Source organism: Lutra lutra, chromosome 13 (genome assembly GCF_902655055.1).
Source record: "Lutra lutra chromosome 13, mLutLut1.2, whole genome shotgun sequence".
In the NCBI taxonomy this organism is placed as follows: domain Eukaryota; kingdom Metazoa; phylum Chordata; class Mammalia; order Carnivora; family Mustelidae; genus Lutra; species Lutra lutra.
Window position 1 is genome coordinate 90,048,408 of NC_062290.1, and position 18,503 is coordinate 90,066,910.

The 18,503-nt window shown below is 58.8% G+C and overlaps 1 protein-coding gene across 1 annotated transcript in view; it reads left to right on the top strand.

Annotated features, from left to right (window-relative positions):
- HMCN2 (hemicentin 2) overlaps positions 1-18,503 on the top strand; it is a 146,656-nt gene that overhangs the window by 72,895 nt on the left and 55,258 nt on the right. Inside the window, 19 exon segments of the mRNA XM_047700354.1 lie at positions 263-393; positions 716-863; positions 1,233-1,359; positions 2,516-2,670; positions 3,615-3,893; positions 5,320-5,601; positions 6,260-6,368; positions 6,558-6,727; positions 7,556-7,710; positions 8,088-8,184; positions 8,642-8,737; positions 9,471-9,647; positions 10,324-10,481; positions 11,321-11,444; positions 13,008-13,183; positions 14,209-14,305; positions 14,465-14,584; positions 16,414-16,575; positions 17,289-17,570. Coding sequence (XP_047556310.1) covers positions 263-393; positions 716-863; positions 1,233-1,359; positions 2,516-2,670; positions 3,615-3,893; positions 5,320-5,601; positions 6,260-6,368; positions 6,558-6,727; positions 7,556-7,710; positions 8,088-8,184; positions 8,642-8,737; positions 9,471-9,647; positions 10,324-10,481; positions 11,321-11,444; positions 13,008-13,183; positions 14,209-14,305; positions 14,465-14,584; positions 16,414-16,575; positions 17,289-17,570 — 3,045 coding nt within the window.

The window sequence follows — 18,503 nt, forward strand, 5'->3', positions numbered from 1 at the left end:
TCCAGCACCTTGCAAAGCTGAATGTCAGAGAAAGTGGCACAGTGTCTGGGAACAACTGGGGTGTGCGGGTCCCAGGGTGGGCTCTGCGGCATTCCCAGGTCCACGTCGATCCTGGTGGCCAGATCAGAAACTGGGGTGAGACCCCAGAATCTGGGGAAGGGCAGTCTGCCCGTCCAGGCCAGGAAGAGTGGCCCAGATGGGATCTGGGTAGCCCTGATCCTCGGGGGAGGGGACAGCTTCTCTGCTTCTCTTTGCTCCCAAGTGCCCCCTAGCGTCTGGGAGGACGGGCAGAGGGCCAATGTGTCAGGCATGGCCGGGCAGTCCTTGACTTTGGAGTGTGACGCGAATGGCTTTCCAGCCCCTGAGATCACGTGGTTCAAGGATGGGCAGCCGGTGGGTGTCCTTGGGAGGTTGGTGGGGGGAGGCAGGCTGTGGGTGGGATTTGGATAGGGTCTGGTCCTTTTGAATGGGTTTTTGCATGTGCCAGATGTGGCAAGGGGATGTGACAGGGGTTTTGGGGAATGCGCTGGACAGTGGAGGCCTGCGTTCCCACAAGGAAGCCTGGGGGGCTGCATGGTGGAGGGGGCATGGCACTGTTATCAGAAACCCCAGGTTCCAAGTCACCGACCAGCTCCCTGGGCCTTAGGTTCTTACTGCTGATGTCAGGGAATGGCCAGACCCTTCTCACCAGCTCCCTCTGGCCTCTCCTGCCCAGATCCCCAAGACAGGCAGTCACCATCTCCTGGACAAGTCCCGGGCCCTCCACTTTCCCAGGATTCAGGAGGGTGATTCCGGCCTCTACTCCTGTCGGGCGGAGAACCAGGCAGGAACCGCCCAGAGGGACTTCGATCTCCTCGTGCTCAGTGAGTGACTGAGCCCCTACCCTTTTATGGAGGCTGGGGAGGAGGGGGACTTTGCCTGCTGAGTGTCAGGGACACAGAGGGACCCACGACAGATCCCGTCCCTGTCCTCACAGAGCTCTCAGTACAGACACAAGACAGTCACATGATTAACCCTGTAATTAGTGTTGTGTTATGTGCTACAAAAAAGCCATACAGGCTGCGAGAAAGTACAGAGCAGGGTCCCGATCCAGCCAGGGAGCTTTGAGTGAGGGACAGAAGGGGAGGGAAGGGTGCACCGAGCTGGGGACCCACACAGACGAAGGCCTACCACAGGGCATTTGCCTGTGCAGGATTTAAGGAGTTTTCTTCCCTCTACCCCTCGACACCCAGTCCCTCCTTCCGTGCTTGGAGCTGGGGCTGCCCAGGAGGTGCTGGGCCTGGCGGGTGCAGAGGTGGAGCTGGAGTGCCGGACCTCGGGGGTCCCCGCACCCCAGGTGGAATGGACCAAGGACGGGCAGTGAGTGGTCTTCCTGGTGCATGGCATGGGGGTGGTGCCCAGGTGGGGGCTGGGTGGAGGGGGGCCTTGGGGAGGGCAAACTCGAGTGAGGAAGACTGACGGGCATCACACGTGCCACCCAGGACCCAGGCAGCAGAGGGCAGCATGGGACACCTCCCGCCCCCACCTCCCATCACCCAGGGGACACTCCTCTTTCCCCCACCCCACAGGATTTTCTTATGACTTAGCCAGTGTTGCTTTTTGTTTTTAACTTTTTTTTAGGTAAAATTTGCAAAATATAAAATCAACCATTCTAGAGGGCACACTTCCATAGTATTTAGTGCACGCACAGCGGGCACACCATCGGTCCCCTTTCTCTAGTACCAGAACGTTTCGTCACCCCAAAAGGGGACTCCAAACCCATCAGCCCCTGGCAACCACTACTCTTCTTGCTATCTCTGTAGATGTGCCTGTATTTCAGATTAATTCCCTGCAGTCATGGAGTACATGTCCTTCTGTGCCCAGCGTCCCTAACTTAGCACGCAGTTCTCGGGGTTCGTCCGTGCTGGAGCAGGGAGGGGTACAGGCACATCTCGGAGATGCCGCGGCTTCAGCTCCAGGACATTGCAAGAGAACAGATATCATGATAGAGCAAAGCGAATGAATTTTTTCATTTCCTAGTGTGCATGAAAGTCACGTGACATTCTCCTGCAGTCTGCCGAACGTGCAACAGTATCATGTCTAAAAAACAATGTACCTGCTTGGGGCACCTGGGTGGCCCAGTGGGTTAAGTGTCTGCCTTCAGCTCAGGTCATGATCCCGGGGTCCTGGGATCGAACCCTGCGTTGGGCTCCCTGCTCAGCGGGGAGCCTGCTTCTCCCTCTCTCTCTGCCTGCCTCTCTGCCTACTTGTGCTGTCTGTCAAATAAATAAATAAAATCTTTAAAAAATAAAAAAATAAATAGCGGATTGCTAAACAATGCCAACCATCATCTGAGCTCTCGGCGAGTCGTCCTGGGCCTATACTCACTGAATAACATTCCCCTGTAGGCACTCCTCGGCAGACGGGCACTCTTTCCAGCAACTGTGAACCTTTCAGACTCATTTTTCACCAGAGGCAGGCTCCCCTCTGTGCAGCCTAGCCCTAACCTGTGGTTTTCTCGTGACCGCCCTTCCAGGCCTGTCCTCCCAGGAGACCCTCACGTCCAGCTCCAGGAGGATGGCCAGGTTCTCAGAATCACCAGCAGTCACCTGGGGGACGAGGGACGGTACCAGTGTGTGGCCTTTAGCCCTGCCGGCCAGCAGACCAAGGACTTCCGGCTCAGAATGCAGTGTGAGCCCTGCACCCCCGTCACGGCTGCCCGCTGCACGGTGGCAGGACGGGGCAGAGACGGGGGCCCTGGGGGAGGAGCTCCCCAGTCCAATAAGGCTGTGGGGAGGGACAGAGAATCTGGCCCAGGGCTCCTGAATCCCATTGTCCCCATCCCCAGCTTTGCAGCTTTCCTATTCCCGACCCTGCTTGGGATGATCATTTCTTTAAATCGAGTCCCTTGTCTTACATGGAAACACACTTATTTCAAAGGATATTTGATGTCTCCACTCCAAGTGGGAAGCCAGGGCCTCTGGGCAGTGCCAGCCTGGTTCTCTGCCTGTCAGGAGTAGAGGCCAGAATCACCCACCTGGATCCTGGGAAAGGGTAGGGCCCAGGGCTTGAAAACAAATGCAGCAAGAGAGCACTGGTCTAGAAAGTACTAGAAGATTATGTACACCTCTACCAAACCTCGCCTTTCCCTTTGTTGTAATCAGTATGGAAGGAGTTTGGGAAGGGCAGAGCTGTTCCTTCCTGAGATCCAGTGCTAGTTTGTGCCGTGCCCGCGTGTCCCCCCCCATCACTGAGAGTGTCACCAGTGGTGAACCCCTGATTTCGGTCATTTTATGGATGGGGAGACTGAGTACACACAGAGAGGGGAAGTGACCTGTACCCGGTCACGCAGTGAGTTAGAAGCAGAGTGGGTCTAGAGGCCAGACCTGGGGCTCCTCCAACATCTCCACACCTCTTGTGATGACTGGGTCATCATGTCCCGAGAGGTCTGTTCCCATCTGTCCCCAGACCCTCTACTGTCCCCGTGCCCCAAGCATTCCACACCCTGTGGTAGAAGCTGGTGATGTGTGTAGGGTTTGTGGCCCACGGGCGTGGGATCACCACTCTGGGGCTGGGACTCCAGCCACCTTGGGGAGGCTCTCTGTGACCAGCACCCCCCCCATTGTCATTCTCAGCACCTCCCACCATCTGGGGCTCCAATGAGACAAGCGAGGTGGTCGTCATGGAGGGCCACCCAGTACGGTTCTTGTGTGAGGCCCGAGGGGTGCCTGCTCCCAACATCAGCTGGTTCAAGGATGGGGCCTCCCTCCCGCTCAGCGCTGAGGCTGTCTACACCAGGGGCAGCCGGCAGCTGCAGCTGGGGAGGGCCCGGGGTGTAGATGCTGGCACGTACACCTGCCAGGCCAGCAACCCTGTGGGGGTCACAGAGAAGAGTACCAGGCTGGAGGTTTACGGTGAGTGGTGGGGGCTGCAGCGGGGAGCAGTCTGCTGGGGTGGGGTTGGGGGACTCTAGGCTATGGTGGGCCTGTCTTCAACAGTTGCAGAGGGGGCGTGGCCAGAGGCCCAGGATACTGAGACTAAGGAGTTACCAGGGAGAATGGCTATCTGGGCTTATCTAGCTTCCCTCACCCAGATGGGCAGGATGCTGAGGCCAGAGGCAGAAGGGCCTCTCTGGGGGGCCCAGGCAGAGCCAAGCGGAGAATTCATGTTTCCCTCTGGGGGTACCGCTTTTCACTGCTCTTCAATGAATAATTAACCACTCTTTGTTAATCACTCACTGTGAGCTGGGGCCCCTGGGGCTTTTCACAGCATCAGCTCATTTCATCAGGGTTCAGAGCTCGGGCTCTTGTCTCCCGTCTTGCACTTACCCAGGAGTACAGGGGGTTCGGGGGTGGGGGAGGGGAGGCTGGCTGAGGGTCACTTGCTAGAAGGTGATGCAACCTGGTTCGCAGTATGCGGACAGGGGGTCTGATTGTGTATCTTGTGTTGTTGACCTGGGTGTAGACCCACCTGGGGAGGGCTGGGCTCTGAGTGGGGGTGGAGGGAACTGAGTGTAAGTGGGCAGGCATGGGGTCTGAGACGCAGAATGCAGGCCAGTGTGATCATCCCGGCCCCTGGAGAGGACCCAACTCCGGAGCTCTGGCCCCTGAAGGTGTGGAGGCTTGGGGGCTGGGACCACGGGGATCCCGAAGGGAAATTGGGCTGCGTGGGGTTCACCAGCAGCTGCTGAGGATCCACCCAGCTGCCATCTCGGGGACTGTCACTTGGGGATCGGAGGACCTCCTGGAAATGCATTTTCCTACAATTTTCGAAGGGGCTTGTGACTAGACAAGACGGAGAGGCTCATCCCAGGCAGTCGTGTCCCCATGGCCCCTGGTGAGGGCTCTATGGTCTCTGCAACAGGAGGCCCCTCCGGGGGGAAGAGAGAAGTCCCCCTCCGGCTACCCCCTTGGCCATTGAGGGCTGAGCCCCAAAAAACCCTCTGGACTTGGCCTGCCCCCGGCATCCACTTCCTCAGACGAAGGAAGGGACCTGAAGGAGCAGCAGTGCTAGTCTCGGGCCCTGGGGTGCCCATTGTTTTGAGTTCCACGGAAATAGAGACTGACTGTGTGCAGCCACGGAGGCATTCAGAGATGTGCTCTTGTTCTGCTCTCAGCGAGCTCACAAGGGTGGCAGGGTTGGAGAGAAGAGGCAAGCCGTGTTGGGGGAGGGATGTGGCCCAGGGCAAAGGGAGGGAGAGAATGCTTCCAGCCAGGGGCCGGGGAGCAGGTAGGTGATCCATGGGAGGTCAGTCAGCAAGGGGCTTAAGCTGGCCTGCTGGGCGGAGAGCAGACAGGTGTCCCCCTCTGGTCTCTGAGCAGTCCCCTGATTCTTCCCCAGTCCCACCCACCATCGAGGGTGCTGGAGGGGAGCCTCGTGTGGTGAAGGCCGTGGCTGGGAGGCCCTTGGCGCTGGAGTGTGTGGCCAGAGGCCACCCACCCCCCATCCTCTCCTGGCACCGTGAGGGGCTGCCCGTGGCAGAGAGCAATGAGACGTGGCTGGAGGCGGGAGGCAGTGTGCTGAGCCTGGAGAGCCTGGGGGAGGCGTCCGGAGGCCCCTACAGCTGCGTGGCCAGCAGCCCCGCTGGGGAGGCCGTGCTGCAGTATTCCGTGGAAGTACAAGGTGCGCTGGGGACTGTCCCCCCTGAGTCACCCGGGCTGTGGACCGCTCTTCTACACCCACTATGTGTGGGGGCCTGCCGCCCCTGGGGGATGCGGGGTGGTGAAGGCCCAGTGTCCCCGTATTGCTAGGGGACAGACGAACACACAGACCTGGGCTGGAGGTCCCGCAGAGCTCCCAGGGGGCGGGGTTGAGCCCCAGGATCAGGCTTCCTGTTCCTGCCTGGGGATCCCGAGCCAGGTCGCTTGGGACGGGACCCCACTCTGCTTCCAGATGCTCTTGGTCAACGGGCCAGACATTGGACACCCTGAGGCCCAGAGCTGGGCTGTGTGGGCTCTGGTTCCCGGGTGAGATGGGCCTTTGCCTGTTTGCTTCCATTTAACCGACGTCTCCCAGGCATTGCCTCTGGGCCAGACCCATGTGGTATTGGAGACAAAGCAGACAACAAGGCAGACGAGACTCCTGAGGCCTTGGTCTAGTGGGGAGACAGACATTTAATGAACAGGCTATGCCTATGGGGAGACCAGAAGGGCCACTTACCCCGTGGTCCCAGAAGGCCTCTGGGGGGACTTGAAGGGTGAGGTCTGGGTCTTGCTTGGAAAGCGCTGGGGACCTGGGTTTGCCCAGCCCCAAACTCTCAATGCTGGGCCCTGCCCTCCAGTGCCCCCACAGCTCCTGGTGGCTGAAGGCTCAGGCCAGGTGACCGCCCTCGTGGGACAGCCCCTGGAACTTTTCTGCCAGGCCTCAGGCTCCCCCGTGCCTACTCTGCAGTGCGTATGGGGCGGTGGAGACCAGGGCTCGGGTGCGGACAGGCAGAGGCAGCACGCTGCGGGGTCGGTGGGGATGGGAGGCACCCCCCTGCCTGGGAGTATGAGGGAGGCCACAGAGCCGGGGAGATCCTGCCCACCCTGCCCTCCCTGGCCCCAGGCTGAGCGACACATTCCCCTCCCCCCGCTCAGGTGGCTGCAGAACGGCCGCCCGGCCGAGGAGCTGGCTGGGGTGCAGGTGACCTCACGGGGGGCCACGCTGCGCATCAGCCACGTGGAACTGGGCCATGCGGGCCTCTTCGCCTGCCAGGCCACCAATGAGGCGGGCACCACTGGGGCTGAAGTGGAGCTGTTGGTGCACGGTGAGGGGGCACGGGGACCGCCTGAGATGCCGGGGGCGGGCAGGGCCCGACGGCCAAGAGCATCCGTGCCCTTGGCGGCCGGGCGGGTGAGGGAGGGGCCCAGGCTGGTCTTCTCTAGACGGCGTTTCTATGCGTGACTTTCCAGCTTCCCAAAGAGACACAGATGTAAGAGGCGGGCCTCGGCCACCTCCCTGGGTGTCATGTGTCCTGTCCACAGGCCCTCACTCCCCTCCCCAGCCCGCCCTCTCTCCGCTCACTCTCTTCCCGCTGACCCCGTTGAACTTCAGTCAATTCTTTAAATACATCAGCTTTCTCACCTCCAAGCCTGCAGATACTCTGTCCTCCGCCTGGAATAGTCTCCCTCTTCCACTTTGCTGGCCTAGCTCCCCCCGTCTTTTTCAGGTCTGTCTTCAAACACCCCTTCCTCCAGGAAGCTCTCCCGGATCCCACTGTGGTTCTGATCCGCCCTGCCTAACGTGCCACCCGCTGTGTTATAAAATGGCCTGTTGTGTTGTCCATGTCCCCTGCCCAGCTCTGGGAGCTCTGGGAAGGTGGCACTGTAGTCCCTGGTGCAGAATAGAGGCTGGAGGCACACGTGGATGGGTGGGTGGATGGGTAGGAGAATTTTAAAGGGGAAGACCTGCTCTGCTGACTCCTGGTCTGGTGCTCTCCCCCTAAGCCAGGCGTCTGTTGAGTTGAGTGGACAGAGGCCAGAGGCTGGCCCTGTAAGGATGTTCGCTACTCCCCAGGTAGTGAGGGGAAGGCTGGGTGCTCACTGCACCCGTCCTGACCCTGACCTGGGCTCTCCCTGCCTCTCCCCCTGCCCAGAGCTCCCACTGGTGGCCATCGTCGGGAGCGACAATATCACAGTCCCTTTCCTGCAGCCTGTGACCCTCCAGTGTGTGGGGACTGGGGTACCCACCCCAAGTCTCCGCTGGTGGAAGGATGGGGTGGCCCTGGCAGCCTCGGGGGGGAAACTGCAGGTACGTTCAAGGACCCCAGGGCTGGTGAGGCAAGAACACAGGAGGAGGGTCACTTTTTAGAGGTCCTGGTGACCCTGAGGGGGGCCCTGGTAGCCTGGGGGCAGGATAAGCGCTGGGTGGTGGGCCTGAGGAGGAGAGGGAGTCCTAGATGGCTTCAGTATCAGAGGGATATGGGGGAGAAGGGAAGTACCCCCGGAATCTGAATGCAGAGTCTAGAACTCCACCCCCAGCCGAACTGTCCCCTCGACTTCTTTCTCCCACCGCTGGGGTCTGCAGCAACCTGGCTGCACCCCACGTCCCAGCATCCCTCGGACCACCCTCCAGTCTGGGGCTCCATGTCCCCACACCACACTCTCCCATCCCTCCCCCGCCGGCAGATCGAGAAGGTGGACCTGAACGATGAAGGCTTCTACACTTGTGTCGCCACTAGCCTGGCCGGAGAGAGCAAAAGGGATGTGGCTCTCAAGGTGTTGGGTGAGGACGAGGGTGCTGGGTGGTGGGTGATCCTGCGAGGGCCCCTGGGGCTGCCCTGGGGGGTTGGGGGCGGGGAAAGGGATTTTAAAAAACAGCATGTCCTTGTCTGCCTTCAGACTTAACCTTTGCTTGTGTTACTCATTCTTGGGTTCGTTGATGTCCTCCCCGCGTGGGCAAATCCCCAGAAGTGTCCATTTCCATCACGACGGCTATTGGTGGTCCCCACGGCGCTGGGTGCTGGGGCTGTCCCCATTGTGTCCTGCCATAAAGATCGCAGCCCAATGTCTTTGTTCTTGTGAGGGTTCAGGAGCAGGGTTCCTCCCTCAGGGGATGAGCCATCTGGGGCTTTTATTGCCCAGACCCTTTGGGAAGGCCAGGGAGGGACACCAGGGGTGGCTGGGAGGAGTTCCCCGGAGGCCACATCCACCAAAGATGGGGCTCTTCTTGTCTCCCCTAGTGCCTCCCAACATTGAGCCGGGCCCGCTGAACAAGGCAGTGCTAGAAAATGCCTCAGTAACCTTGGAGTGTCTGGCTTCGGGCGTTCCCCCTCCTGGTAAGACCCTTCCTCTGGGCTGAAAGCCATCCCCAAGCCGGGCCCAGCTCCCCATCCAGTGAGGCTGGCTGGTGCCCCAGGCTCCGCTTGGGCTGTGGACAGAACAGCAAGCACTCAGGAGGCTTTTCCCCTATTTCCCAAATTTTGCTCTCTTCCATGTCCATATGCCGGTCACCGCCAGGGCCCAGAGCACGTGCACTGGTGTCTGAAGCAAATGTGCAGGGACTTCTGTTTGCAACTGCACAGGACTGCCCTGGGGCCAGCTGTCTGAGCTGTTGTCTGTCTGGGGCTCTTCTCTAGACCGGCAGCTGGGGAAAGACCAGGAGCTCGGGGCTGGGTGTGAGACAGGGTGGGCGCTGGCAGGACGTAAGGAAGCTGAGGCTCCATCGGCCCAGGGCTACAAGGGCCTGATTTGGAGTGCATCATGTTTCCCTCTCAAGGTCTCCCTCGTGGTTTCCTGGCAGGGAGAGGAGTGAGGGCTTCGGGCTGGCTTCTCTCCCTGCTCCTGGCTGCCCCAGGCTCCATCCCATGGAACTTCCCCCTTGCCCGTGTCCTGTCCCAGACAGCCCTGGCCTGTTCCACCCCAGCCTCCTTCCTGGAGAACTCCGGCTTGCCCCAGTGCCTGAAATAAAGGCACGCGGTGTGGCCTGCGGCAGCCTTCTGTGGGTGCTTGTTATCCGGGCACAGTCTAAAGGGCTGGTCGGAGCGCTTGCGTCTCTCTTCTCTCCCCCAGATACCTCCTGGTTCAAGGGCCGCCAGCCTGTCTCTGCCCGGAAGGGAGTGACGGTGTCAGCTGATGGCAGAGCTCTCCACATTGAGCGGGCACGAGTTTCTGATGCTGGGAGCTACCGCTGTGTGGCAACCAACGTGGCAGGAAGCACAGAGCTGCAGTATGGGCTACGGGTCAACGGTGAGCTGCCCTGGGACTACAGGGGTCCTTGTCCTGAAAGTTGTCCTTCCGTCCATTTGTCTGTCAGTCTGTTCATCCATCCATTCAACCTTCCTTCCATCCATCCATTCACCCATCATCTGCCCTTCCATCCATCCATCATCCATCCTTCTACCCATTACCTACCCATCCATCATCCATCCATCCATCCATCCATCATCCATCCATCCATCCACCCACTCTCTGTCCTTCCATCCATCCATCATCCATCCATCCTCCATCTATCCATCCATCCATCCATCCATCCACCTTTCATCTCTCCTTCCTTCCATCCATCCATTTATCCCTTATCTCTCTATCCATCTATCAATCATCCTTCCATCAATTCTGCCCAGGGATCCTCAGCCTTGTTACCCCATGCCATCCCCATAATAATCACCTCATGCTGACCAGAAGACCCAAGTTCAAGTGCTACTTCTGTCACTTTCTAGCCAGTCAGCCTTGGGCAGAAGGTGGTTTCCCATCTGTAGAAGCCTCATGGTGGTATTATAAGGGCGAGATGAGCACCCTGAGAGCTATGGAGTGATGTACCCATGTTGGGAGTGGTAGTCCCTGCACTTTTGTTTGTGGCTGTGTGTTCCATGGGGTGCCCCAGCCAGGGGCTCACTCTGTGCCTTGTGTCATCCCCATCCCGCAGTGCCTCCACGGATCACATTGCCGCCCAGCCTGCCGGGCCCCGTACTGCTCAATGCCCCAGTCCGGCTGACCTGTGATGCCACCGGAACCCCCAGCCCCGCACTGATGTGGCTGAAGGATGGAAACCCCGTGTCCACTGCAGGGGCCTCAGGCCTCCAGGTCAGCAGGCTGGGCAGCCCTTGCTCTCCTCCCTGGTGCCTCACTAGGTAGCTAGGAGCAGAGGTAGGGCCTGGGGAGCTCCAAGGTGAGGGAGAAGCAGGGGCCGTCAAGGACGGTTCCCCCGAGGGAGGAAGGAGAGCTGCCAAGTGGAGAGTCGAGAGCTTCATGGTCTTCAGAAACACAATGCACGCCCCCAACACGAGCTCTATATGTAATTTTTAAAAAGATTTATTTGTTTATTTGAGAGACAGCATGCATGGGGAGGAGAGGCAGAGGGAGAGAAAGTCTCAAGCAGACTCCTGGCTGAGCACAGAGCCCGATGCGGGGCTTGATCCCATGACCCCAAGATCGTGACCTGAGCCGGAACCAAGAGTCGGATGCTCAACCCGCTGAGCTACCCAGGCGCCCCGAGCTGTCCATATATGTAATTTTAAATTTTCTAGTAGCCACATTCAAATAAGTAAAAAGAAATGAAACCAACTTTAATGACGTATTTTAGTTAACCCAAACTATCCAAAAATCTCTTCATCATATGACGAATATAGAAATTATCAGGATATTTTACATCTTTCTTTGTGTCCTGGCTCTTGAAGTCTATTGTGTGTATATTTTATCTTTGGGGTTCAGCCCTGTCTCACTAGATGTAGCACTGTTCTAGAGGACTCTTCTGGGGCACTGATGTCATTTGCCTACCGGCCAGCAGCGCACCCAAGGTCTGGGCACAGTTCTAGGTTCCCCTGCACCAGGGGGAGCTCTGGGGTCTGGACCCCACTGGGGCTGGTGTTGGTGCTGCCCCCTGAGGTTCCCAAGCTCACGTTGGCTTCCTCCTGGGGTCGCAGGTCTTCCCCGGGGGCCGGGTCCTCACCCTGGCCGGTGCCCGGGCCTCGGACTCTGGAAGCTACTCCTGCGTGGCCGTGAGTGCGGCGGGCGAGGACCGCAGGGACGTTGTGCTCTATGTCCACAGTGAGTCTCAGGCTGGGGTGCTGTCTGGTCCAGGCCAGTGGCTGAAGAAGCTGGGGCTGGGGGCACCCCTGCCTCATCCGAAAAGCGAGGGGCCATTGGATGTAGGAGGCACCAGCCTGAGGTTGTGGCTGCCCTCACTGGCGGTCAGGTGGAGGGGAGCTCCCCCATCGTGGGCGGGTGGGCAGGCAGCCGCACAGCCAGGAGCTCCGTCCGTGTTCAGGGAGCAGGCGGAAGGCCCGAGACGTGGCAGGAAGAGCACTGAGCCACATCAGGAATCAGATGTCCTCACTGTCCTAGGTCAAAGGGGGTAACTCCATTCTGGAAAGGCAGTCGGGTGTGTGTTTAGAGCTCATGAGTGTCACGGACATGGGGTTCAAATCCTGCCTCTGTCACTTCCTAGCTCTGTGAGCGTGGGCTACTCACTCTGCTTCTCTGAGCCTCCCTTTCTTTCTTTCTTTTTTTTTTTAAGATTTTATTTATTTATTTATTTGAGAGATAGAGAGTGAGAGCGAGCAGGGGGAGGAGCAGAAGGAGAGGGACAAGCAGACCCCCTGTTAAGTGCAGAGCCTGATGCAGGGCTCAGTCCCACAACCCTGAGATCATGACCTGAGCTGAAATCAAGAGTCGGATGCCTAACCAAGTGAGCCGCCCAGGCGCCCCAGAGCCTCCTTTTCCTCATCTGTGAAATGGGGTGAAGATAGCACCCGCTTTAGAGGGCCTCATGGGATTCGCTGCCCTCACAAACCACACAGTTACAGTCGCTGCTGTTTTAACAGTCCCTCTTACGGGATTTTGTGGAGTGTTTGTCAAGTGTTCGAGAACTCTGGGAAACATAGAGCCGTGGGTGAGGGGATGAGGAAGCCATCCACTCTAGCTCTTTCCCTTTGCTGGAGTGAGAGTTAACAGGGATTGGGTGCCGAAGTTCTCACTATGTTTAATCTCACAGAGCCCCCGGGAGGTGGGTACTTTCTTTAGTCCCATTTTACAGATGAGGGAATCAAGGCCCTGAGAGGCTGAGTAACATCTCCAGGGCCTCACATAGTGCCTGAGTGGTAGACACAGGACTCCAGCCTAGGAGCTCTGACCCCAGACCTGGCCTTCCTAACTCCCACACCTCTCTGATTATTTTCGCACTGGGGGAAAGGTGCCTCGGGGATCTGCTTTTCAAAAAAACTTTAAATAAATAAATAAATAAATAAATAAAGATGTTGTAGCTCTAAAAAAATGTTGAGATAATTGTAAATTCACATGTGAATTCACATGCAGTTGTAAGAATTAACACAGAGAGATACTGGGTCCCCTTTGCCTACTTTCCCTCGGCGGTAACATCTCGTGTCGCTAATGCACAAAATCGCACGTGGGATATTGACCTTGCTACGACCCACCAGACTGTTCAGATCTGGGGGCCTCCTCTTGGAGCAGGACTGGGAAGGGCGTGGAGGGGAGGATAAGGGGGCTGCAGCTCAGGGCAGAGACCCCCTCCTAACGTGGACTCCCCACCCCCTGGTGTTGACCCCAGTCCCACCCACCCGCCTGAGCCTCCTCTCCCGCCCCCTGCCATAGCGCCCCCAAGCATCCTCGGGGAAGAGCTGAACGTGTCCGTCGTGGCCAACGAGTCCGTGACCCTGGAGTGCCAGAGCCAAGCCATTCCCCCTCCCGTGCTGAGCTGGAGGAAGGATGGCCGCCCCCTGGAGCCGCGGCCTGGCATCCACCTCTCCGCAGACAAGGCCTTGTTGGAGGTGGGTGGCCTCTTGGGGGTGCCGGCGGGCCTGCGGGGGCCCCAACAAGGGCAGTTCAGCTCTGTATGACCCAGGGCCCGGGGTACACCCTCCAGACCAGGTCAGAAGCCGCTGCAGGGCCTCCCACAGTCCCCACAAAGCTGAGTCTTTCTCTTGCCACCTGTTTTCGTTCCTTGTTCAGAGACCTCTGGGCCTTTGGGCATTCGAGCTCTTTATCGGGCCCCTGGCCCAGCGAGGGAAGGGGGGGTTAGGGTCAGCGACTCTGGGTCAGCCTGGAGTTACATTTCAGCCCTGCTGCCTCCTGGCCGTGCCACCTTAGGCAACGTCCTGACCACACGGGCCTCAGGTCCCTCACCCGTACGCACCTTGCCACCTTTCTCCTGGGGTGGCTGGGATTCTTTTAAAAGGAAAGCCGGCCCCTAGCAGAGCTCGTGCATGTCAGCTGGAGGGGGGGACGTGATCACCCGCCTCCACCTTGTGAGACACGATCAGTCCTAACTCTGAGCACCTCGATTTGGTTTCCTCCACCCGGAACGTGTGCCCTCCTCCCCTGCTAAAGCCCCGGGCTAGCTTCCTCACACCCCCTCCGTCAGGATCTGGCCTCTGAGGACAGGATCTCCTGCCCCCACCCCTCTTCATTCCCCACTTCCCCTTCCGCTCTCTCCTGTTGGGTTTTCCAAAGAGGCCAGGAGCTGATAAAAGGCAGGAGAGGGCCTGGCCCAGCGTGTGCCCATCGTCCTTAGCAGGGCCGGGCGTGGGAATGAAATGGGGGTGAGGCTGGCAGGGCTGGCATTATGGGGAACCCATTCCATGGGCCCGGCCCACGTCAGGCCACCACAAGCCGTGGCTTCCGGAAACGTCACGGTGCAGTAGATGGGAGAGGTGCTGTCATCGCCCCCGGGTTCCAGGAAAGGGAGGGGTGAATGCAGTCAGGTAAAGTGACCTGCCCAAGGTCACACAGTCTGTCTAGGGGTAACCCCATCTCTGTGCTGCCCCTGCTGATGGGTCCTTCTTGCTCTTGCCAGGTGAGCAGAGCAGAGTTGGGGGACGCAGGCCGCTACACCTGTGAGGCACTGAACCAGGCGGGCCGCTCGGAGAAGCATTACAACCTGAACGTCTGGGGTGAGGGTCTCGGGGGCTGGTCCAGGTTCCCTCCCCCTGCCCCCTGGGGGGATGCCGCCTCAGTGGTCCCAGGACACAGGCTTTCTCCATTGTCAGTCCCTCTCCCTTTCCAGCCCACTACTCACCCACGTCTCTCCCCGTTCTTCTGTTCTTCCTCAGTGCCTCCTGTGTTCCCCTCAAGGGAGCCCCGCACCCTGACCGTGACCGAGGGGCAACCCACCAGGCTGTCCTGTGAATGTCGGGGCATCCCCTTCCCCAAGATCACCTGGAAGAAGGACGGTATGACTGCTCCCCTCGCCCAGCCCTGCCCTCGGTGTCCCTTTGCCTTCACTTGGTGCCCCAACCCCCAGCCTAACTGAGCTGGAGATACGGGGGCTTATGGCACTGGGGGGTAAGGATGCTGGTTAGGGAAGAGACGCTGCCTTCAGCCCCTGTCTGCTCAGTCCCCGAGTCTGCCAGGGGCCCAAGCTGCTTCCCAGACAGGGAGAGTTGGATTGGTCATTCCAGAAAGCCCTCCCTGGCCCCCACCCCAGGCCAGGGCAGGGCCTCCTAGACACAGCCCCTGCTAACCTGTCATGTTAACCTATCATGTAGCCATCTCAGTCCTTCAGTGTCTGCTGTCCCAGGAGTCTGAGTCCCGTGGGGCACTGTCTGAATTCCAGGTCAGCACCTGGAATGTACCTATTATCTTGTACCTATCAGTACAAGATAATAGCTCCACAAATATTTGGGATTCATTCATTTAACCGATATTTACTGAGAGCCTCTTTGTGCCAGGACCCCTTCTGAGCATTGGAAATATGGTGGTGGGTTGGCGTAGTCAGATAATAAACAGAGAGTGCATAACTTTGATGCAAAGTGTGATCTGTGGAGAAAAATAAAAGCAGAAGAGGGAGATGTTTGCAGTTTCAGGCTGGGTGGCCGGGGGTGTTTCGCCAAGGAAAGCTGAAGAAGGTGAGGGAGAGATGAGCATGAGAATACTGTAGGGAAAAACATTTCAGGCAGAGGTATGAGCAGGTACAAAGGTCCTGGGACAGGAATAGGCCTAGCATGTTTGAAGAACAGGCAAAGAGGGAAGGGGCTGGAGCCAAGTCAGCAAGAGACAGGTAGCCAGAGATGGTCACCAGAGTGATGGGGGCTGCGTGGGAGGCCACTGTAATGATCTTGACTTTTACCTGGAGAGGGATGGGGCTGCTGTAAAGGCTCTGGATGGAGAAGCGACACGATCCAGTGTATATGCTAGCAAATTCACTCTGCCGGCCATGCTGAGAACAGACCATTGAGAGCAAGGATGGCCCGTGAGAGGCTTGGTGCAGGGTTCCAGGCGGGAGATCCTGACCACCTAGAGCAGGCGGCTAGCCATGGGGTGGTGAGAGGGCTCCAGAGTCAGTGTGTTTTGAGGGTAGTGCCGACAGATTTCCTGCCAGGTTGGATAGGAAGCAAGGAGGAGGAGTCAGGGTAACTAGAGGTTTTGGTCTGGGAGTCAGGAGAAGGGGTGTCATCATCACCAAGAGGGAGAGACTGGGGGCAGGTCTGGGGGTAGACCTGGAGTTTGGGGCTTGTTAATTTGGAAGCCTCTGTTAGACACCCTGTGAGATGTCGAGCGGGAAGTCAGGGGGAGGTGTCTGGAGCTGGAGGAGAGATCTGGCTAGGGATCCGTCTGGGCGCAGCAAGGCAAGCCAGCAGGGGAGAGAACATGGACAGAGAAAAGGTAAGGGGGAGCAGCTTGCTGTCCCTCCCCAGCTCACTGCAGCTGGACGGATGGATCCTTCCGTCGCCTACATTGAACCCGACTACGTGTCAGGCCCCAAGGAGCCCCTAAGGATCCCAGGGAGGATGAGGCAGGGTCTGCCCCCCTGGAGGTCCAGGCTGGGCTGGAATTCAGATGGGACACTGATCTGCAGGCAGATCTGCGATGAGGAGAAGCCTGGGGGTTGTGAGAGCTCAGAGGGGTGCCGGGAACAGCTCTGTCACTCCGGGAAGACTTCCTGGTGAAGGGAATGTGGAAGCGGACACCTGAAGGCCTGAGCAGGAGTTGGCCAGGATCGGGGAGGGGAGGGCGAGCATCCGGGTAGAAGGACCAGAGCCTTCTTTCTCACGGCATCCAGGGCGGCCCCTGCCAGGGGAGGGGAACAGCCTCGAGCAGGTGTCAGCTGTGGGGCGGCTCCTGTACCTGGGACAGGCCCAGCTAGCCCAGGACGGCACGTACAGCTGTGAGTGCAGCAACGTGGCGGGAAAGAGCAGCCAGGACCAGCTGCTGGAGGTTCATGGTGAGCCGGGCAGGGACGGCCTGAACCGGGCGGAGGGGCCAGACGGTGGGGGGCGGGGGGAGCCAGCAAAGGCAGGAACTGTGGCAATGAGGACAATGTCACGTGCCCTCTCAGCCGGCTGGCCTCTCCCGGTCGGCTTGCTACCGCTCGTGAGCGGCACGAGAGAGGGGCGACAGCATCCCAAGCAGCCCCCATCGGCCCAGGAAACCAAATGGATCTTGAAACCGTTGGAAACAAAGCAATGTAAAATGTATATGAAACTCCTACATTCTCTAGTCCGGCAGGGATGAAATTAGATACGCAGCCTTGTAAAAATCGTTCTAGAAAATAAAACTGGGAAGGGCCCTGCTCAGCCTCCCACCTGTGCTCTCCTGCCCTGCCCCAATGGTCCCAGTGACTGTTTAGGCTCCAGGAAGGCCCTGGTTTCTGAGGAGGGAGCACCCTCACCCTTCGTCAGGTCGGGCTGTGTGACCTTGTCCTCCTAACAGCCGTCTGGCCCTTGATGCCCAGGGTGCGGGGAGGGGTCAGGGGCACTGCTTTGACCCCATTATAGAGATGGGACATGGGTGCCCCGAGCAGTGAGGCCACCTGAAGATCACACAGCCAGCAAGTGGCCGGTGGCGCAGAGGCCTGCGTAGGGGCGGGCCTGGATCTTGGGGAGGGCTTGGTGCCCAGAGGCCGTGGCGGCCCGCCCTCACGGGCTTTCTCCTCAGTTCCCCCTCAGATCGCTGGCCCCCGGGAGCCCCACACGCAGGTCTCTGTGGTCCAGGATGGGGAGGCCACTCTTCAGTGCCACGCCACCGGGAAGCCCCCGCCCAGGGTGACGTGGGAACGGGACGGCCAGCCGCTGACGGCCGAGCCTGGCCTGCGGCTGCAGAACCACGGTCAGAAGCTGCACGTGGAGCGGGCTCAGGCTGCCCACAGCGGACGCTACAGCTGCGTGGCCGAGAACGTGGCCGGAAGGGCCGAGAGGAGGTTTACACTCTCCGTGCTGGGTGAGGACCGGCTGCAAGCTGGAGGGGGGTGGGGAGTGGGGCCGACCGGAGAGGGCAAGGCCAGCCCAACCTACAGGCACAGCCCCTTGTTCTCCCGGGAGTCAGGCCGCTGATGGGGCCGCTGTTGGGGGAGGCCTTGAATACTGCTCTCAGAATCAGGACTGGCTCCAAATAGCCCTCATTTCCTCCCTCCTTCTCTTCCTTGTTTGCTGTTCCCTACTCCCTTCCTGGCCCTGGAGAAATAAACAGTCTCTGTTCTGCATGACTCATGTGGTGGGGGGCGGGGGGTCCAGGGCCCGTGAGACACAAGGAAGAGCCCCAACACTGTCGTGGGAAGTCGGGGCAGCCTCCTGTAGGAGGCGACCTTTTAGCTGAAATGTAAAAGCTGAGTAGGAATTAACCAGGTGCGGTGGTGAGGGGAACAGTGTGCAGGGCAGAGGGAACAGACTCTGTGGAAGCCTGGAGAGGTGATATGTTACTTTCAGGGTAGCTGCAACAGCCTTCTGATTCCAATCTTTTTTTTTTTTTTTTAAGATTTTATTTATTCCTTTGACAGAGATCACAAGTAGTCAGAGAGGCAGGCAGAGAGAGAGGAAGGGAAGCAGGCTCCCCGCTGAGCAGAGAGCCCGATGTGGGGCTCGATCCCAGGGATCATGACCTGAGCCGAAGGCAGAGGCTTTAACCCACTGAGCCACCCAGGCGCCCCTGATTCCAATCCTTGATTGAGCTCTTACTGTATGCTTCAGGGTAGGCAAGAAGAAGTGTTCAGAGATAAGGTGGCTCGGGCTGGGTTTAAGGATCATCATGCTTTCTGCCAGCTCCTTCCCCCTCTACCTCCCAGGGGCCCCTGGCCTCATGCCCTCTTATCCCTGCCTGATAGAGTGTGGCTTCATTTTGGAATGGATCCTTTAGAAAGTGCAGAAATGTTACTCG